At 39.6% G+C, this 16,422-nt stretch overlaps 1 protein-coding gene across 5 annotated transcripts in view; it reads right to left on the minus strand.

The window, feature by feature from the left end:
- Positions 1 to 600: 600 nt before the first annotated feature.
- LOC132982121 (VPS10 domain-containing receptor SorCS1) overlaps positions 601 to 16,422 on the minus strand; it is a 164,414-nt gene continuing 148,592 nt past the window's right edge. The window contains exons 21-27 of one of the 5 annotated variants that reach the window (XR_009674675.1): positions 15,962 to 16,088; positions 13,442 to 13,554; positions 9,834 to 9,968; positions 7,117 to 7,216; positions 6,532 to 6,637; positions 5,280 to 5,433; positions 601 to 2,791 (exon numbers count right to left, since the gene is read on the minus strand). Coding sequence is in view for 2 of the 5 variants with exons in the window: in XM_061048407.1 (XP_060904390.1) it covers positions 2,730 to 2,791; positions 5,280 to 5,437; positions 6,532 to 6,637; positions 7,117 to 7,216; positions 9,834 to 9,968; positions 13,442 to 13,554; positions 15,962 to 16,088 (801 nt within the window). In the remaining 3 variants the exon portion in view is untranslated. Of the gene's footprint in view, positions 2,792 to 5,095; positions 5,143 to 5,279; positions 5,438 to 6,531; positions 6,638 to 6,805; positions 6,906 to 7,116; positions 7,217 to 9,833; positions 9,969 to 13,441; positions 13,555 to 15,961; positions 16,089 to 16,422 lie in introns of those variants that run through there. The other 4 variants (XM_061048418.1, XM_061048407.1, XR_009674677.1 and 1 more) reach the window with 4 other exon arrangements.

The raw sequence follows: 16,422 nt of genomic DNA on the forward strand, positions 1-16,422 counted from the left end.
TGTCATTTCTCTACAAAAATAATAATCTTGCTAATTCTGCAGGGGGGAGGGGATGGAGAGAACGAGAGAGGGGGAAGATTGTGTAGCTCAACGCTAGTCTTCAACATCATACCGACTCAAAACACTCAGGTGATGTTTCACCACAGCTCATCCTCACCAGAAGGCCAGAGATCCCACAGGGTTAACTGGACTTTGTGTCTGTTCAACCTGTCCTTCCCAGGCTCCTACTGCCTGTCTCCCTCAAGCTTTTTAAAATCAGAACCTTTTCTTGAAGTGTGAACCTAATCCTTCTTAGAATACAACTTTACATCTTTGCTTTTGAAACTTGAAAATAAATCTTTAAATCTCCTTATACATACAAAATCTAATTATTATTGTATTGCTACATTCCCTAGATGTGTTTTGCTTTCATAAAAATCCAACAACTGCTATCTAAATTCAGCCTATAAGACCATGCAATGGTACAAGATAAATCCCCTTGTAGCTGAGTTTGAATTCTGTCCTGCAACCTCAGATAGAGCCCTAACAGCTACACTGGACAATAAGATGGTGGAGAGCTGTTACCAAAATCCATGTAGCATGCAGCTTGGAAATTGCAAAAATCGGGGTCATGACACCTCATCTAAAAATATTGGTAAGCTACCCAGCTTTACGCAAAAAAAATGTTAAAGTATGTCATCTACACAACTTGTAGAAACTGAAAGAATTCCCTTTTTAGAAGAATAACATCAAACAAAATGGAGGAGGGTGAACTTCAACTGCTTACAAGATTTTTGCGATAGAACTTTTATAAGCAACATGGGGCTTGATTAACCCTAAAGAATGGCAACACATCTCTAAGGTAATTCACTACTTTGTTGTACACTGGTATGCTGCAAGCTTCAGGTTCTTGTATCTCTGTTTTGAGCACTGATTTACATCAACAGACCAACAGCAACAACTTTCACGAGTCTTCTTTAGTCTTTACACTACAGTGTATTAGACATGTGTTATGGTGAATGGCAAATCAGCAAAGGATCCAGTGGGGAAGCCAAATCTTGCAAATGTGGTCAATAGATAGTTTGTAAGCAAATTCCTCAGCTGGCATCGAGTTCTGAGCAACCTTGTAGTAAAGGATGTCGAATGACATTTAGGAAATAAGTCTGAGTGTGGAATTTAGAGAATCTAATCATTATCCTCGCGTATTGTTCATGTTTGGAATGTAGGTGGAGTTACAGTGATGTGTGAACAGTTGAAGGAAACATCTTTCAAACTGACAAAACCCAAAACTCCTTCTCTATTTCTCCTTTCTCTCCAAACGGAAAAAGCATAAAAATAAATCTTTTAAAAAGTTGCCCTCGGGAGATTTGAAAGGCATCAATCAGGCATTTGCATCTGTCCGATTTCACTCACAAAGTACCACATGGTTTGACAGTCGCTCTGAACACACTAACCAATCCTTGTATAGCCTTTTAGCATCTGCACTCGAGTTCCCCTGCTCCTACAGCGCTGTATAATGAGCTGGGATGAAAATGGGTGCTACCAGAGAGTGGCTCAGGACATTAGCCTGAATGTGTCACCAACCTTGAGCTTGGCTGACCACATTAAGAATTCAAAAAAAATTCAACCTCTTCTTATTCTGTCCTACAGAATGCTCTTAATGCGTCACAACCCCAAAAAGCACTCTTCCGTCTCTCTTCACCTCTCTTTGTCTGGCTGCCGCGCTCTTTGGATTCTCCCACTAAGTAGCTGTATCTCATTACAGCCACAACCTTAAAATCCAAGCTTTGAACACCGTACTCTGCCTCCAGTTGTGAGCTGTGATTTGGGGCGTGGCTGAGAACGACTTTTGGAATGCTTTTCTCTGTTGGATAGTCTCCTCCCGACATTCTCCGTTTCTTCTTCTTCTAATCCTAAAAGGTGTAAGGTCTGGTGAGTTTTGGGAATCTTCTGCAAGTCAGAAAGGTGCAACATAGCACCTGAGCCATCAAGTGTCTCTTTATCCGTAGCACAAAACATTTTTTTACAAACTGGTATGTATCATAAATAGTACCAGAAGCGTTAGATTAACAGCAAAGGTTAAATTACTCCAGAAACCCTGTATTTCTGTTACTAAATTAAAATCATAAAAAAAGAAATATCTCAGTAGAAAATGTGTATTGTGCCATAAATCAGCTTTCCAAGAGACAATGGACCAAAAGCTTTGAAGTACCCTATTCATATTTTATAACAGAATTCCTGTTTTAGTCTGACATTTGTTATTAAAATACACAAATTTATAACATAGACATTCATGATTTACAAAATAAATGTGTAATTCACTCCAATAACATACTTCATAAAAGTATATTCATATGAATAAATAATACATTACTGCTGTTAGCTTCATACAACAGCAAACCAATCTCAGATATGGAAGCAAAACAAAACATTGCTCATTTGATTTTTTTTTCACCCTCCCTATTTCATGCTGGCTTTCCTTCTTTATTATAGATCTGACTTTCTATAAATAGATGGCATTTCTCAAAATGTGTAATTCATTGGACATACGGTATGTTAAAAAGAAAACAAAAATACAGTATGTTAAAACCTGTACACAGTTTTCTTCTGGTTTGAACAGAGCACAGTATGTGTCAGCAGGGTCCAACATGCACAGGTATAAAGCTCAAAACCATTGTGTCCCAATTGGTAACAAAAGAAAAAGCAAAAAAGATCAATGACGCAGCTGGAGTGGTAATCCAGTCCAGAGTTTAGACGATGTACGTGGGGAGTTCTGTGGAGAATTTCACATGTACATGAGGTTTCATACATCCTGCGGGTAAAAATGGGAAAGAAACAGGTGTCAGAGGATATTTAGAGGATATTAAGACAAAAATACATAAGTGTGCATTTTTTTGTCTTTGGAACAAGCTAAAAAAGTTAACACCAAAAAAGCTGTAAGCAGCTACTTGCTTACTTATACACCCGTCAGGTTAAAGCCACCATGGCATCAGTCAGTAAGATTATATCAAGTCCAACATTCACTCTGATTGTTGTTCTCTTGGTCCTCTTCGACTGAAAACAATCCCTCAATTTCCATTACTTTCACCAGCTTGCTACTAACTCTTAAGCCTGGCTCAAACTGCAGGATAATCGGGCCGATTTGAGCTCCGATTCTTCCTTCCCAACAATCGAGGGACTCAAGGCTGCTCGGAACCGATTATCTGCTCAGATTATCTTGTAGTGTGAGAGGTACAAAGATCCATTCTTCCCCGATCGTCCCCGATCTGCCCGGCAATCGTCGGGGACGCCTCGATTTATTTCAAACATGTTTGATATTTGGAATTTAAAATCTTGACGATTACGTCATGAAAGGGCCCGGCAGAAATTGTGTGTGCCTACATTATAATCACCAGAGACAAGGGAGGAATGTAGTCATGGCGACCTGCGGCAGGTCGCAACCAGGCGTTTTTTTTTGTTTTTTTTTATTTTACGGTACAGATCATCAGTGCAGCACTTTTCTGAAACTTGTATCCATATATCTACAATTGTATCAACTTTTCTATATCCTACAACAACTTCCTCTTCCTTCTCTTTTACCAACCGCCGTCTGTTGGAGTTTTCAAATGAAACTTTTTTAACAACTGTCAACGGTCCGTCCCGATTTCAGCTCTACGGCTGTGCCCGACAATCGGGTCGTACAGTGTGAGCACATAAATCTCAAGGTCTGGTCGGGCGTCGTAAACGATTCAGTTGTACAGTGTGAGCTGACATGCCACCCCGACTTTTATACAATCGGGGATAAATCGCACAGTGTGAGCCAGGCTTTACACAGCCTGATCAATAAGCTTAAGAGAACTTAATAATCATTTATTTGCATGCAAAAGTATCAAGAAGTTCAAAGTTAGGTAGTGATAGGCAGATGATTCTAGATCAAGGAACCATTATCTGCTAAATTGCTTGATCAATATTACAATTGTACAAATGGTATATTATAGCTTATAAAGCATGGCATCTCAATCCAGTTGAGCTCTACAGACATTGAGAATCTATGATAAGAAGCACTGAAGCTGTACGAGAAACTGTTGATGGATCATTGCATCACTAAGGCTATGCCCCCTGCTACTTATAACCTTGCCGTGTTTATGTTTTAATGTCAACACTATCCTGGCATTTAAGCTCCTGGCAGACTCTTGATAAAAAACCCTTTCCAGAATCCCTTGGGGGAGGGAGGGGAAGTTAAAAACAATAATGCAGACACCCAACTGCATGCTGTCTATGTCTTAAAAGTCAGTGTGTCTTTCCTGATCCATAAAGTTCCTTGGGATCCTTTTCCAGAGTTTTACAAACAACACCAGCCTTGACCAGCAGAGGCTAACTCTAACTCTGCATGGATAACTGCATGCTTTTAAAATAATGCAACACAATTCTGTACCAAGAAAATGGTACATGGGCTGCTCTTACACTTAGTTGTTTAAGTCTTCAGACCACTTAAGTGCTTTTACACTACATCACATTACTCACATACACAGACGCACATTCATACACTTCTTTGTAAAGCACTTTGAGACTCTGTCCTTGAAAGGTGCTTTATAAATAAACTGATAGTAAGTATTATTACTGATGGCAGAGGATGATACTGTATGTAAAGTGGCCATCAGTTCAACTAGTCCATTCAGATACATTCGTACACAGCTTTGCCACTGGGAGATATGTTTTTACTGTGGACAGTAGAAGCTGGGATCGTGCCGCCGACCTTCCAATTGAGAGACAATGGAACTGAGCCACAGTCGCCCAATTCCCATTTTAAACAGCTTTATCAGCCCGACACGGCGCACAGCTGATTTTGGTCATACAATAACTGTTTTGTGTCAGCTCTGACATGCACAGCCTTACCCAGAATAAAGTCAGGTTATGTGAATTCACATGCTTGTTAGAAAGTATAGAAATTAGTTATGAGGCTAAAAAAACAAGCATCAGAAGGGGTTATTTAGTCATTTTGAAACTATGTTTTAAATTGGTGTGCACATGGTCTAAGACAATTGTTGTTGGATTTTTGTCAGTCATCTGTAATTCAAGAATATGAAAAATGACTAAGAACAATGTGTTAATTTTTCAACTGAGAAGCAACTTTACTCGGTTCTGTTTAGCTCTCCTTCACCTCCTGACCGGACCCTTTCACTTCTAAGAAACATAAAACAAAAAGCACACAATGAGACTGAAGAAATGGCACATTAACCGTACAATGGTATGAAATAATGGATACAAAAATAAATAAAAAATGACACAGACGAGAGTAGGAAACCAGAGCAGATATTTACCGATGGGCCGCGAGTTAAACTCTGTGTCCAGAATCTCCAAAGAATTCACCAAGTCCCGCTGTGAGCTGGGCGTGGCCTCTGTTGGATTAGCTGGACTCATCATTTCTTGTTCTTTTTCGTTCTGCATCTGCGCATAGACGTTGAGGCCTGGGATCTTCCTTGAGGAAAGATTTACAGTGAGGCAATGGGATAAAGACAAAAGCCTAGCTAAAACAAAGAGAGCGAGGACATGACCGGGGAAATCAATAGAATGCTATATATAACCAACTGTAGCCATGCATTTCTTGCTTAGCCAAACTCTTGATCATCACTGATATTTAACAATACATACATTGATAAGCAAGCCAGTTTGGGATGTGATCACAAAAATGTTGGAAGCTTGGAGAAACCAGAGGGTTCACAGATTAAAGGTCCAATATGTAAGATATCTACTGAAATTAAATCATAAAATGACCTTACTAAATCTTCAGACTTTAAGGAAACATGCTATGTTGAAGTGCTGGCTGAACTGTCAACAATGCAGCAGTCAGTATGTCCTCCAAAGTTTTGATTCCAGTGCATGGAATGGTTTGTTTTTGTTCTGACCAGAGAAGGGAGGCGGTTTTAAGCTTTGATATGCAGGTTCAAGATGGCTGTTTTGAGTGTTTATTTCCACTGTAAAACATGATATTAAATTAAGGAACCTCAGGTAAGAGACTCCAATGATAGTGTGTTATCAACGTACATACATTATGACCCTGACCTGCAATTCTTTAAGATGATGAAGCACTTAATGTTCCATGTAAATCTGCATTCACACAAACACAAGGCATAATAATTGTCTGTAAATCTAAAGTTTAATCATGTCCCTGCTTGTCTTTAAAGCATATAACCCCTGTGCCCTTTTCTCAGGGCAATTCACCTTGGTGAGGAGACATGATTTAACATTTGATAAAAGGTCAACTGCCCACGTTCAAAGGGCTTCATATTGATAGTGGCTGATGGCTGACTGACATTTCTTTTGCAAAGAACGACCTGACAAAAGAATTTCCACATGATCCCCACAGATGTGTGGCGGAAAAGCCAATTCACCACAAATGAGCGCTGTGGTCTGTTAGGAGCCGCATTTGACAGGCAGCTATCAACCTTCTCTGTAGCCTCACAGGCAGCTTTTGTTTATCGAGCCGTCTGGATGCTCTGACACCATTCCAGCAGCTCCCTATCACATACAGAGTGAGGACTTTATAGACACGACATTTCATGAACACTTTACCTCTTGAATTTGTAGATGACAAATACAGCTAAACCCACAACCACTACTGATAGCAGCATTAGCATGGCAGAGCCACTGTGGTTCTCGCTGGTGTCCACTAGGGGCGCTGCAGACAAAAGGAGACAACAGCAACAGAGTATGAGCAGCACAGCCACCAATACGTCCTGTATTTTGCAACCAGGTGAATCATGCAATGAGCAGTCAACAGCATAAGTGAGACCTCACAGATTAAATCACAGATGAATCATTTTTATTATATATAGACTTCTCTTACTCTTTATCTTATAAGCCCCTTTAGGACAGTAGCAGCATCCCCAATAGGAAGAGGCACACATACTTGTAACGATGCTCACTCTCTGAATGTCTCTGTGTAGCTACATGGTGGGAGCCAATCAGACATAGGGGTGGTTATTAGTTGGAAGGGGCAGCAAATATAATAAAATGATACCTCACTGTCTATTGTATCTAGGTGTCCTGATAGTCTACATGCTTTATGTATTGTCCCATTAAGTATAGAAAAACAGAGCTCCCCCCAGAGTGAATCTAAACACACACACACACACACATGCAGCCGTGTTTGTTTACCTGCTGAAAGGTGTGCTGCGTAAACGGTGACTTGGACCCCTGGTCGCAGAGTGAACTGCACAAGGTTTTGGTTTAAGGCGTTGAGCAAAACCTCAGAGAGCTGTTGGAACACGAAGAGGGACAGGGTTTGAATAACATGGAGTGATTTTATTTTTTGCACAGGGTTCATCCATTTTCATTGTGTTGTAGTAATTAAATAATTTAGTCAAAAAAATATCAGTTTCTGAATGTCTGTCAACTTGGACCAAAAATACATGAGCACATCATATAAATTAAAGATGTTAGTTTAAGGTAAATTTGCAGTGGAAGTTATTTTTTAAAAATGGATTCAAGAGAAAGACCAACTTCCTAAAAAAAAAAATAAGGTTACCTTTTTAAACAAGTATAACTAAGTCTCAGAGGTCCCCAAAACATATCTCTGAAGTTTCAAGCAAAAAATCCACTCTGATATCCTTTATTTCTATAAACCCCTCTATTTCAGCCCTGCTCAGAACAGACTGTTTCTGTGTCTGTAGCTTTAAATGCAAATGAGCTGTGTCTGACCACGCCCCCTCTCTGGAAGGGCTTGGGTGACTTAGCCTTTCTTTCACCATGCCCAATTGTTTATGGTGAGAAGGCAGATTCAGAGGGCAGAACAAACACCTAGCTGTGAGAGTGTCATCAATCTGAAGAGGGGTTACCGCCCTCTGTGATGTCACTAAGGGAAAATCTCCAAACAGCCTGTTCGAGCACACATTTTCTGAGAAGTGGAGCAGGCAAAAGACTGAGAAGATGGACGTTTCTCATAATTTGGGGGTTTGTAGATGGACTAGGGACACATATTAGTGTTAGAAAAACATGGTGAAGTGTATTTTGCATAATACTTTATATGACCTTTAAAGGGTAAGCTAGATTAATTATGTTTTTTGTCCACTTGGGGGCAGCAGAACAGCCGACAAGCGAATTATGATGATCTGACAAACACCTGCCTATTTACACATTCTCAAGTTTCACAGAGTAGTGTGTTCTGGGAGTCTGCAAGCTGTTCTAAGTCACATTAACAACACTCTTACTGAAAGCTTTAGCAGTAATGAAGCTTCTGATATTTCCCAAAGTCATTTCATTAGAGGTTTCCAACTTTCCAAAACAAACAGACAGGCTATTAAAACAAACTTGTAAACTCCAATCATCCAATCAAATCGAAGCAAAACTCATCAGCAGCTAGTACACTGTTTACAAGCAGCTTTAGCATTGTAAGCTAACTGCTAATTCTGAAATGGATAGCAAAGCATTGTGTCACTTACCATTAAGATAACAACTGAAAATGATCATCCAAAACCAGTGCTTCTAATTTTTGTTGATTTTTAATGAGGCTATCAACTTTGCTTTCATTGATGCACTTTTAGCATTTCAAGGAAAAATTCCAGTGGTTTTAAAACTCACAAAGGTTATTTTTGAATGTATTAGTCTTTCTCTGTGGGACCTATTTTCCATGTTGTAATGCACAATACAGAGGTTACAGCCTCACTTGATCTCTGCTTTCCCAGACGGGCAGGTAACCTTCTGCTCTGAGAACAACTAACTTTGAAATGTATCAGGCAGATTACCCTGACCCAGAGGTAAACTAGAGCTGGAGTCCACTGTTATTCACTTCAAATGTATTCCCTCATAAAGGTTATTTTCATACACTCAATTATAAACCTCTATCCTCCTGAGGGAGTGAGAGTTAAACACAGACCAAAATGAGTTCTCTTCAATCTGGACTCCAAAAACAAGCATGGATGTGCAAAACAAAAAATACTCCATTTCCTCTCTGCAGATCCCATTTTTCCTCCGCAGAGGCTTCATCTATCTCATCTGCCTCATTTGCTAAATTAATTGTGTTACGAGTAATTTCTGCGGAGCTCCATTCTCCCCTTTATATCCCTTAGAAGTTTAAATTTAGACCAGGCCATGACTAATTTATTTTTTTCCTAATGCCAGGGTCAGTCAGTCTATTATACATTCTAATGAGCAGAGCAAGCACTCCATGTTTTAGATGCCAACCATGAACGGAGATTTATCGCAGGCTTGCAGGAAGAGAGGATCTTCGCAGACGATCAAGCAGGTGAGAGCAGGGAAGGGGAAGAGGAAAATCTGATTGATTTCCTTCCCATGGATTCAACATTATTATCAGTCAGTATCTATTATATGAGGCTCCGAGCTAATTTGGACCATCTTGATACACTGGTGATTTAGTGAGCTTGATCAACCGCGACCGTTTCTTTGACCAGCTCTTTCGAGACTCACCACCTCAAAACCCCCACAGGATGTGACTCGGGGGATTTTCAAAGTCGTTCCCTCTGATAACTTGTTAATACTTGTCATGCTTATTGATGAGCCCATTGCACAGATTCCTCAGGCATGTACCAGAATTAGACTCATGCAAAGACATGGACATGCTTCAGTGGATCAATACTGACATCTGCTGGAGGAAGGAGGAACTTTAAGCTAAGACTTTCTCGGGGAGCAATTACTGGACAAGCTGCCGCTGTTAGAAAAGGGATCAACCATGACTCACAGAACAAGAAGAAAAAGAAGGATCATTGCTTCACAATTGTACATGAGGTCAGGGCCGTTTTAGAATGAGGATAACAAGCTGAAATCCATCCACCTATGCAAATACTGTGCAGGGATGGAGAAAAGAGTGACTATGCTGCAAACACAGTCACAGACAGAGCAGAGCAATGTTGTCCCACCTGATCTAAATGAGCAGAGCTCTTCTCCGGTTTCCCCTCCGTCAGCTGTTTGTCAGGGAGGAGGAAAAACTCTGCTGCTGTGGGTAAACCTGGCAGGACGGTGACCAGAAGCTGATCTTCTCTCACTCCTGTGGCCTGAAGGGAAGAAGATGGAAAAGATTCAGAGAAAAAATGTAAAACAAAAAAAAAATTATACAAAACGCAGAAAATCGTCTACAAATAATTATTAAAGTAATGTATTGATACATAGCTGTGTTACAGGTGCTGGAAGAAATGCATTTTATGTGCAGCTCATGGATCTGAGTCCAGTTTAATTGTCATAATTGCACTTGAAGAAATAAACAGTTTTTAGAGGCAGCAGCCTGTGCTCTCCAAACCTATTCTGACTCCAGTATGATGCAGACGGCCCTATTTATTGAAGTCGATTGTTTGCAGAATGAAAGGAGGACTGCAGGACTTAAAAATGTAAACACACATTCAGTAGAAACATGTAAGAACTGTTAATCAGTAAGAGATGATAATCTGGTAAGGGACAACAACGCTTTAGAGCAGTGGTTTACCAACCCTTTTTTCCTTGGACACCCCTTACTTGTATCTAAGAAAAGCTGAGCATCCCCCCAACAATGTACCTTAAAGTCACACCCCATGTACCTCTGTAGTCCAGTGACATTTGAGCAAACTATAGATTAAGCAGAACCTCAGTCAACTTTCCCCTTTCTTGTAATACATACAGATATCCAGTGCTAAGCTTTTCTTGACTAAAATTAATACATTTCCCTAAACATTTTAAGGAAAAACTATTAACGACAAACAGAATTTGTGTTCATTACTGAGGGGACCTGTAGATGTGACACCAAACACTATGACTGTGATGCAGCAAGCGTGTACACTGATCGGCTGCTATTATGGATCATAAAACTCAGACATAATCATTATCTTCTGATATTTTGTTTCTTTTGATGAAGTAGTCACCTCACAGTGGTCACCTCTCATGTTTTCTACACGACATCATACAGACAAGTACTGAAACTTTATATTTATTTACTGACTGTATACTCACAGGACAACTATTCTGCCCCCTGCACACTTTCTAACCTAGGCTGGATGGGACATAGAAACATTTCCTCTCAATAAAAAAACCTTTTCTCCTCAAAGTGTCTGACAAACTGCCAACAATGAGCAAAACAGGAGCAGTCAAAGTTTGTATTCTTCTGTGTGCGTGTGTGTGTGTGTGTGTGTGTGTGTGTGTGTGTGTGTGTACACACCCTGAGTATTCTCTCAAACAATGACAAACAGTCACAGCTGCTAGAGATGGAGAAAGAATCAGAATTTGCACAGGGAAAGCACCTGTGGTTGAATCCACCCTCGTCAAGTTGATTGATAATGCTCAGTATGGTAATGCCCGCATTCAGAGAATTTAGATGAGGAAGGAGACTTTATACACAGACCAGCAATTTATATTTGACAAAAGCCTTTGAAAAAGCTGAACTAAAATATCCCCAAGGGACTTTTTCATAACCTTCTGGTCATGAATAAATATACAACGTTTTCGCTGTGGCTCAGTTAGTAGAATCATTCGTCTCTGAAGTTGAAGGTTCAATCCCCAGCTCTTTCACCAAACCTCAGATGTGTCCTTCGACACTTAACCCCAAGCTGCTTCATCTGCGGCGTATGAGTGTGTATGAATGGATTAATCACTTCTGATGAAGTCCATTCACCATTTATTGTATCGTAGCCTTCATCAGAAATGAAATCAGTAACTATAATCACCTGGATTAGTGATCCATTAGAGCCATATTTAAAGTGGTTTCCACATCAAGGACAACACACAGAAGAGGGGACAAATGTGCAACAGGAGCATCATTGACTGAAAGTCTTGCGGTCCTCTGTTTCTACTCAAAGATTCTGTGTGCCTTCACTTTCTTTTTGGAAACACTATCTGACAGAGGAGCAGATTTAAGAGACACACTGAATGACTGAGCCCTTCATTTGCATCTTTTTTGCCTACCATGAAAGTTAACATCAAGTAGCAGCCTTGCTATGTGTCTTGTTTGTCAGGCTGTTCTGATATGGGTATGACGTAGGGGTTGTCACTTTATTGCAACTGTGTTGTAGGATCACTATGGATTTTTTTTTTTGTTTTGTAATTTGCGTCAGAAATTTGAATGGAAAGCACAAAAACTTAGCTCAAATATAATTTGCAATCGTCTCGATGAGTAACCTAAATGAACCTAAACCGATGTTCATGCCATGTGAATGCAATCTGATATAAAAACCAGCATTATCCTGGCACTTGCACAGTATGTAAATCCCGCAGCCTTGGAGCTCTCAATAACAAAAAGATGACGTGAAGGGCAGGCGGGGAATCATGGGAGTGAATATGTTTACCGACGACTTATCCAAGTATAATTTACATGAAGTTTTTATCACAACAGCACATACAGCAACAGTATGGCAGCCTCCAGTAGCAGCTCCCGCTTTCTTATGCAGCGGTCTTTGATGTAACAACTGGTGTTTCCATGGCAACGATAAACACATTGGCTCAGATATGGCAGTTGCCCTGACAAGACACTTCCCGTTACAACTATAAAATTAAGAATTTCTCAGGGTTTGATAAGTGTTTGCAATATTTGAGGTAATGTAAGTACTCAACAACAATAACAATATAGCATAAGTTCAGTCAATTATTAATAATTAATTTACATATTTTAATGTAAAATTTCTAATAAAATACAAAAAATACCTTTAAGTGGATGATGAATCTGACTTTGAATGCATGTATATGGTTGTTGTTGTACTTGGTCTGTGAGTGAGGGTGTTGTTTACTGCATGTTGTCATTGATTACTGCAGCCTCTGCTTCTTGTTCCCGCTCTTGCATGGATTTTCTTCAGTGAATCCTGTGAATGTTTCAAGCTATCATGTCATATTTCTATCTGAATTTTTTCTTTTTCTTTTTCATGTTCCGCCTTCAAGGCTGGGGTTTTCATGAGAGGTTGATGTCAGTAACAAATAACAAAACAGACATGTTCACTGAAGACTGAAGAGCCTGGGTATATTTTTGGCATCAATTTAGATTTTTTTTTTTTTTAAGGATCAAAAAGTGTGAAAATATGATGCAAGACGGGAAGATGGCTTCTTTCCTCTGAAAAATATTGACGTAAGAGGACGTTGTGGAATAAAACAGGAAATTAATGAAGGAAAAATCTGTACCTTGGCATGCGTACATGCTGAAATCATGTCTTACACTTGACAGGTCAAAAAGCACTCCGAGTGCCGCTTCAGGTCAGTGCAGATCTCACATGAGGAACGTACCGACATTCATTCTTCTGTACACCTTCAACATCCACAGCCTCGTTACTGTTTGGCCATAAACTCTCAGAGTGTGTGTGAGCAACTGCAATCATCATGCTCTTGAACTGAATTTTTTTTACCCCCTCTCCTCCCTCTTGCCTTGTCACTTGTCATCATAAAAGTCAGATTCATGTCTCAAAGCCTCGGGGAGGTCACGCTGCATTCATGCTGCGTCAGTGGTTCAGTAGAGCACGGACAGTATTTACCAGAGTTAAAGAAACGATTGCCATTTGAAAACCTAAGAAAGAGTTTTTACCTGGATCAGGGAGTTCTTGATGACTCTGCTCACATCCAGCCTCCATTCAGAAACATCAGGGTTGTGGTCGTCCAGGTTTGATGAGAAGGCGAGCAGATGGGATCGGAAATATTCTGCAGGCAGAGAAGAGTTTATGCTCGTGGGACGTGTCATCTCTTTAATCTGATTTTATATTTAGATTCAGCTCACATGGATTCAAATCCCCTTAATTAAGGTTATAACATTTAAACTTGGATTTACTTCCAATAGCTCAACCATTGTTTCAGAATTTTATTGAACCTGGGCAATATGGTCTAAAAATATATTCTCCAATTTTTTTTCACACCAAACTCGATTTAAGTTTTAATCAATAATCAATTCATTTAAAAAACAAAAACAATAAAAACTAATAAATGACATAGAAATGAACTAAAAACAAGTTTTGCTTGTATTTTACTAATACAATTTTGCAAAAGAAAACTAAATTTCACTGAATTAATTAATAAAGTCACTTTCTGTTTAGGGGTTAAAGTGTCATTAAAATTGCACTTTTCAGTGTCAGGGTAAAACAAAAAGAACAGAAGAGGCAGATCACCTTCAGCCAAATACCTGTGGCATGCTAGCACATTACATGTGCCCAGCCAGCCACTCTGTAGGAAGTAAACAAGGGGGAGGATGTGAACTACGGGAGCCCAAAGGGAGAGCAGACTAAGTTAAAGAGGATCTTCATATTTTTAAATTTTGATTTTCTACAAACCCCATTTATCCATCATATTGAAACATGCATTGTAGAACATCAGACAGGTTGTTAACAGACTACATACTTTAACCGTTATTACTGACATTGTAACTATAAATATATCTTCAAAATAAAAGATCTATATTCATTGTTTTTGCTCAGTTTTCTCCCTATCGTTCTTCCTGCATCTCCCTCTATCCCGCTGTCCAAGCCCAGCACAGTTCAGCAGATGTCTGTTCATCATGAGTCGGGTTTTGCTCAAGGTTTCTTCCCCTTAAAAATGATGTTGTCCTCGCCGCTGAAACTTTGCTAAATGTTGCTTAGTGCTGTGCTCATGATGGATTCATGTTGGGTCTTTGTAGATAATATAACAATGAGTAAAGTCTTTTAACTGCTTTCTCTTAGTAAGGAGGGAGTGATGATTCTGACAGCCTAAAGTTATGTTACCTACCAATTGTGCTAATCTATTACATATTGTGATCAAATATATTGAATGAAGAATGCTGTGCCATTAAAAATCAGTTATTGAACTTTCATGACTGAATGCCTATAACTGACGGCAGCCACTTTGAATTTAATAACATTTATGAAGAGATTGAGTTCATCATGGATTAGCCACATATCGTAGATAACTAATTTTACTTAACATAGTCAATACTGGTTCCACTCCCCATCCAGCAGATCATATAAGTGAATCTTGAAATTACAGAAATAAAACAAAGCATAAATAAATACTAAAGGAAGGTAAAGCTGCACAGGTAGTCCCTCAGCTGCTCTTCGAAGTTTACCACACGATCCACAGATCTTAAGCCCAAAGGGAGAGAGTTCCAAAGTTTAGGAGCAATAGTTTCAAAAGCACAAGTCTCCTTAAGTTTTGAGCCTGAAGCGAGTAACAGGCAGCAAACTGTGATCAGAGGACGCCAGAGACCTGCTGGTTATGTGGGGCTGCAGTGGCTTTTTAATGTAGGAATCAATGTGAAGAGCCCTAAAGTTTATTTTTATTATTATTAATAGAGACAATGTTATATTATGTGTATGTAAAAATAAAGCATGCAATAGGTCAAAGCTGTACAAAGAAGTGTTATTAGTGGTTGTTGTGTCAAAGCGTCTGTGGACAGATTTTTTTCTGGTAGGATTCTCTTTCCCGTTTAACTGGTTTGGTGAATCTTTCCAAAAACATGTCCAGTCTTTTGTCCTTTCTGCTTGTAATTTTTGACTTTTTTTAAGCAATCGCATTGTCTGACCAGAGTCACATGTTCATACGATACTAGATTTATGATAGAATAAATCACCTTACAATACGATATAATCCAACCATACCATACAGTTCTACTGATATGGTACCTTGGAGAGTATACAATACTATAGCATATGTTACAATAGGATATGATAGGGTACGATAGAAGAAAAGAAGAAAATACCATACCATAGATAGATCCGATACAATATGGTAGGATACAAGACGATAGCTACAGCACAGTTATATTGTATTTCAGACATAATACATTAAGTTGTATTACTGGTCGACGGGTGATGCAGTATTTATTATCTATTCACGAGCAACATTTTTTTCTATGAGCTCACTTGACAGAAAATGGGTAATTTTTGCAAAAAAAATAATATAACACTCGAGATCCAAGTTGTAAACTCAAGCTAATTTCTCCCTTGGTATTGATTAAAATCAATACTAATCAATCAGTATTAGAGTTACTATGTCAAATGTTATGATACTTCTTGCTTGGTGTGTCTACACAGCTACAGATCCCCGGTGGAGATGGAGTACCAAGAGTTAGACAGCTCACCGTGGACAGCGATGGTTTTTCTGTCCTGCAGAATAGTATTCCCAGCGGACACCTGCACCGTGACTGTACTGATGCCTTCCCGGGAGAATGTGCATGCCACGCTTCCCTCCAGGGTGATTAGAGGCTGCTGGGGACGAGATAGAGAGAAAGATAGAGAGAGGGTATGGATGAGGGGGGATAGAGATAGAGAGCATGAGAGTCTGGGGGGTTCCAGTGAGAGACTCTTATCAACGGCTGGTCTCACACTGCTGTTATTTACACTACAGAAGTGTCAGCCTGCTGGCACACACACACACACACACACACACACACACACACACACACACACACACACACACACACACATACACACACACACACACACACACACACACACACACACACACACACACACACACACACACACACACACATACACACACACACACACACACACACACACACACACACACACACACTGA

This window comes from Labrus mixtus, chromosome 2 (assembly GCF_963584025.1).
Source record: "Labrus mixtus chromosome 2, fLabMix1.1, whole genome shotgun sequence".
Classification (NCBI taxonomy): domain Eukaryota; kingdom Metazoa; phylum Chordata; class Actinopteri; order Labriformes; family Labridae; genus Labrus; species Labrus mixtus.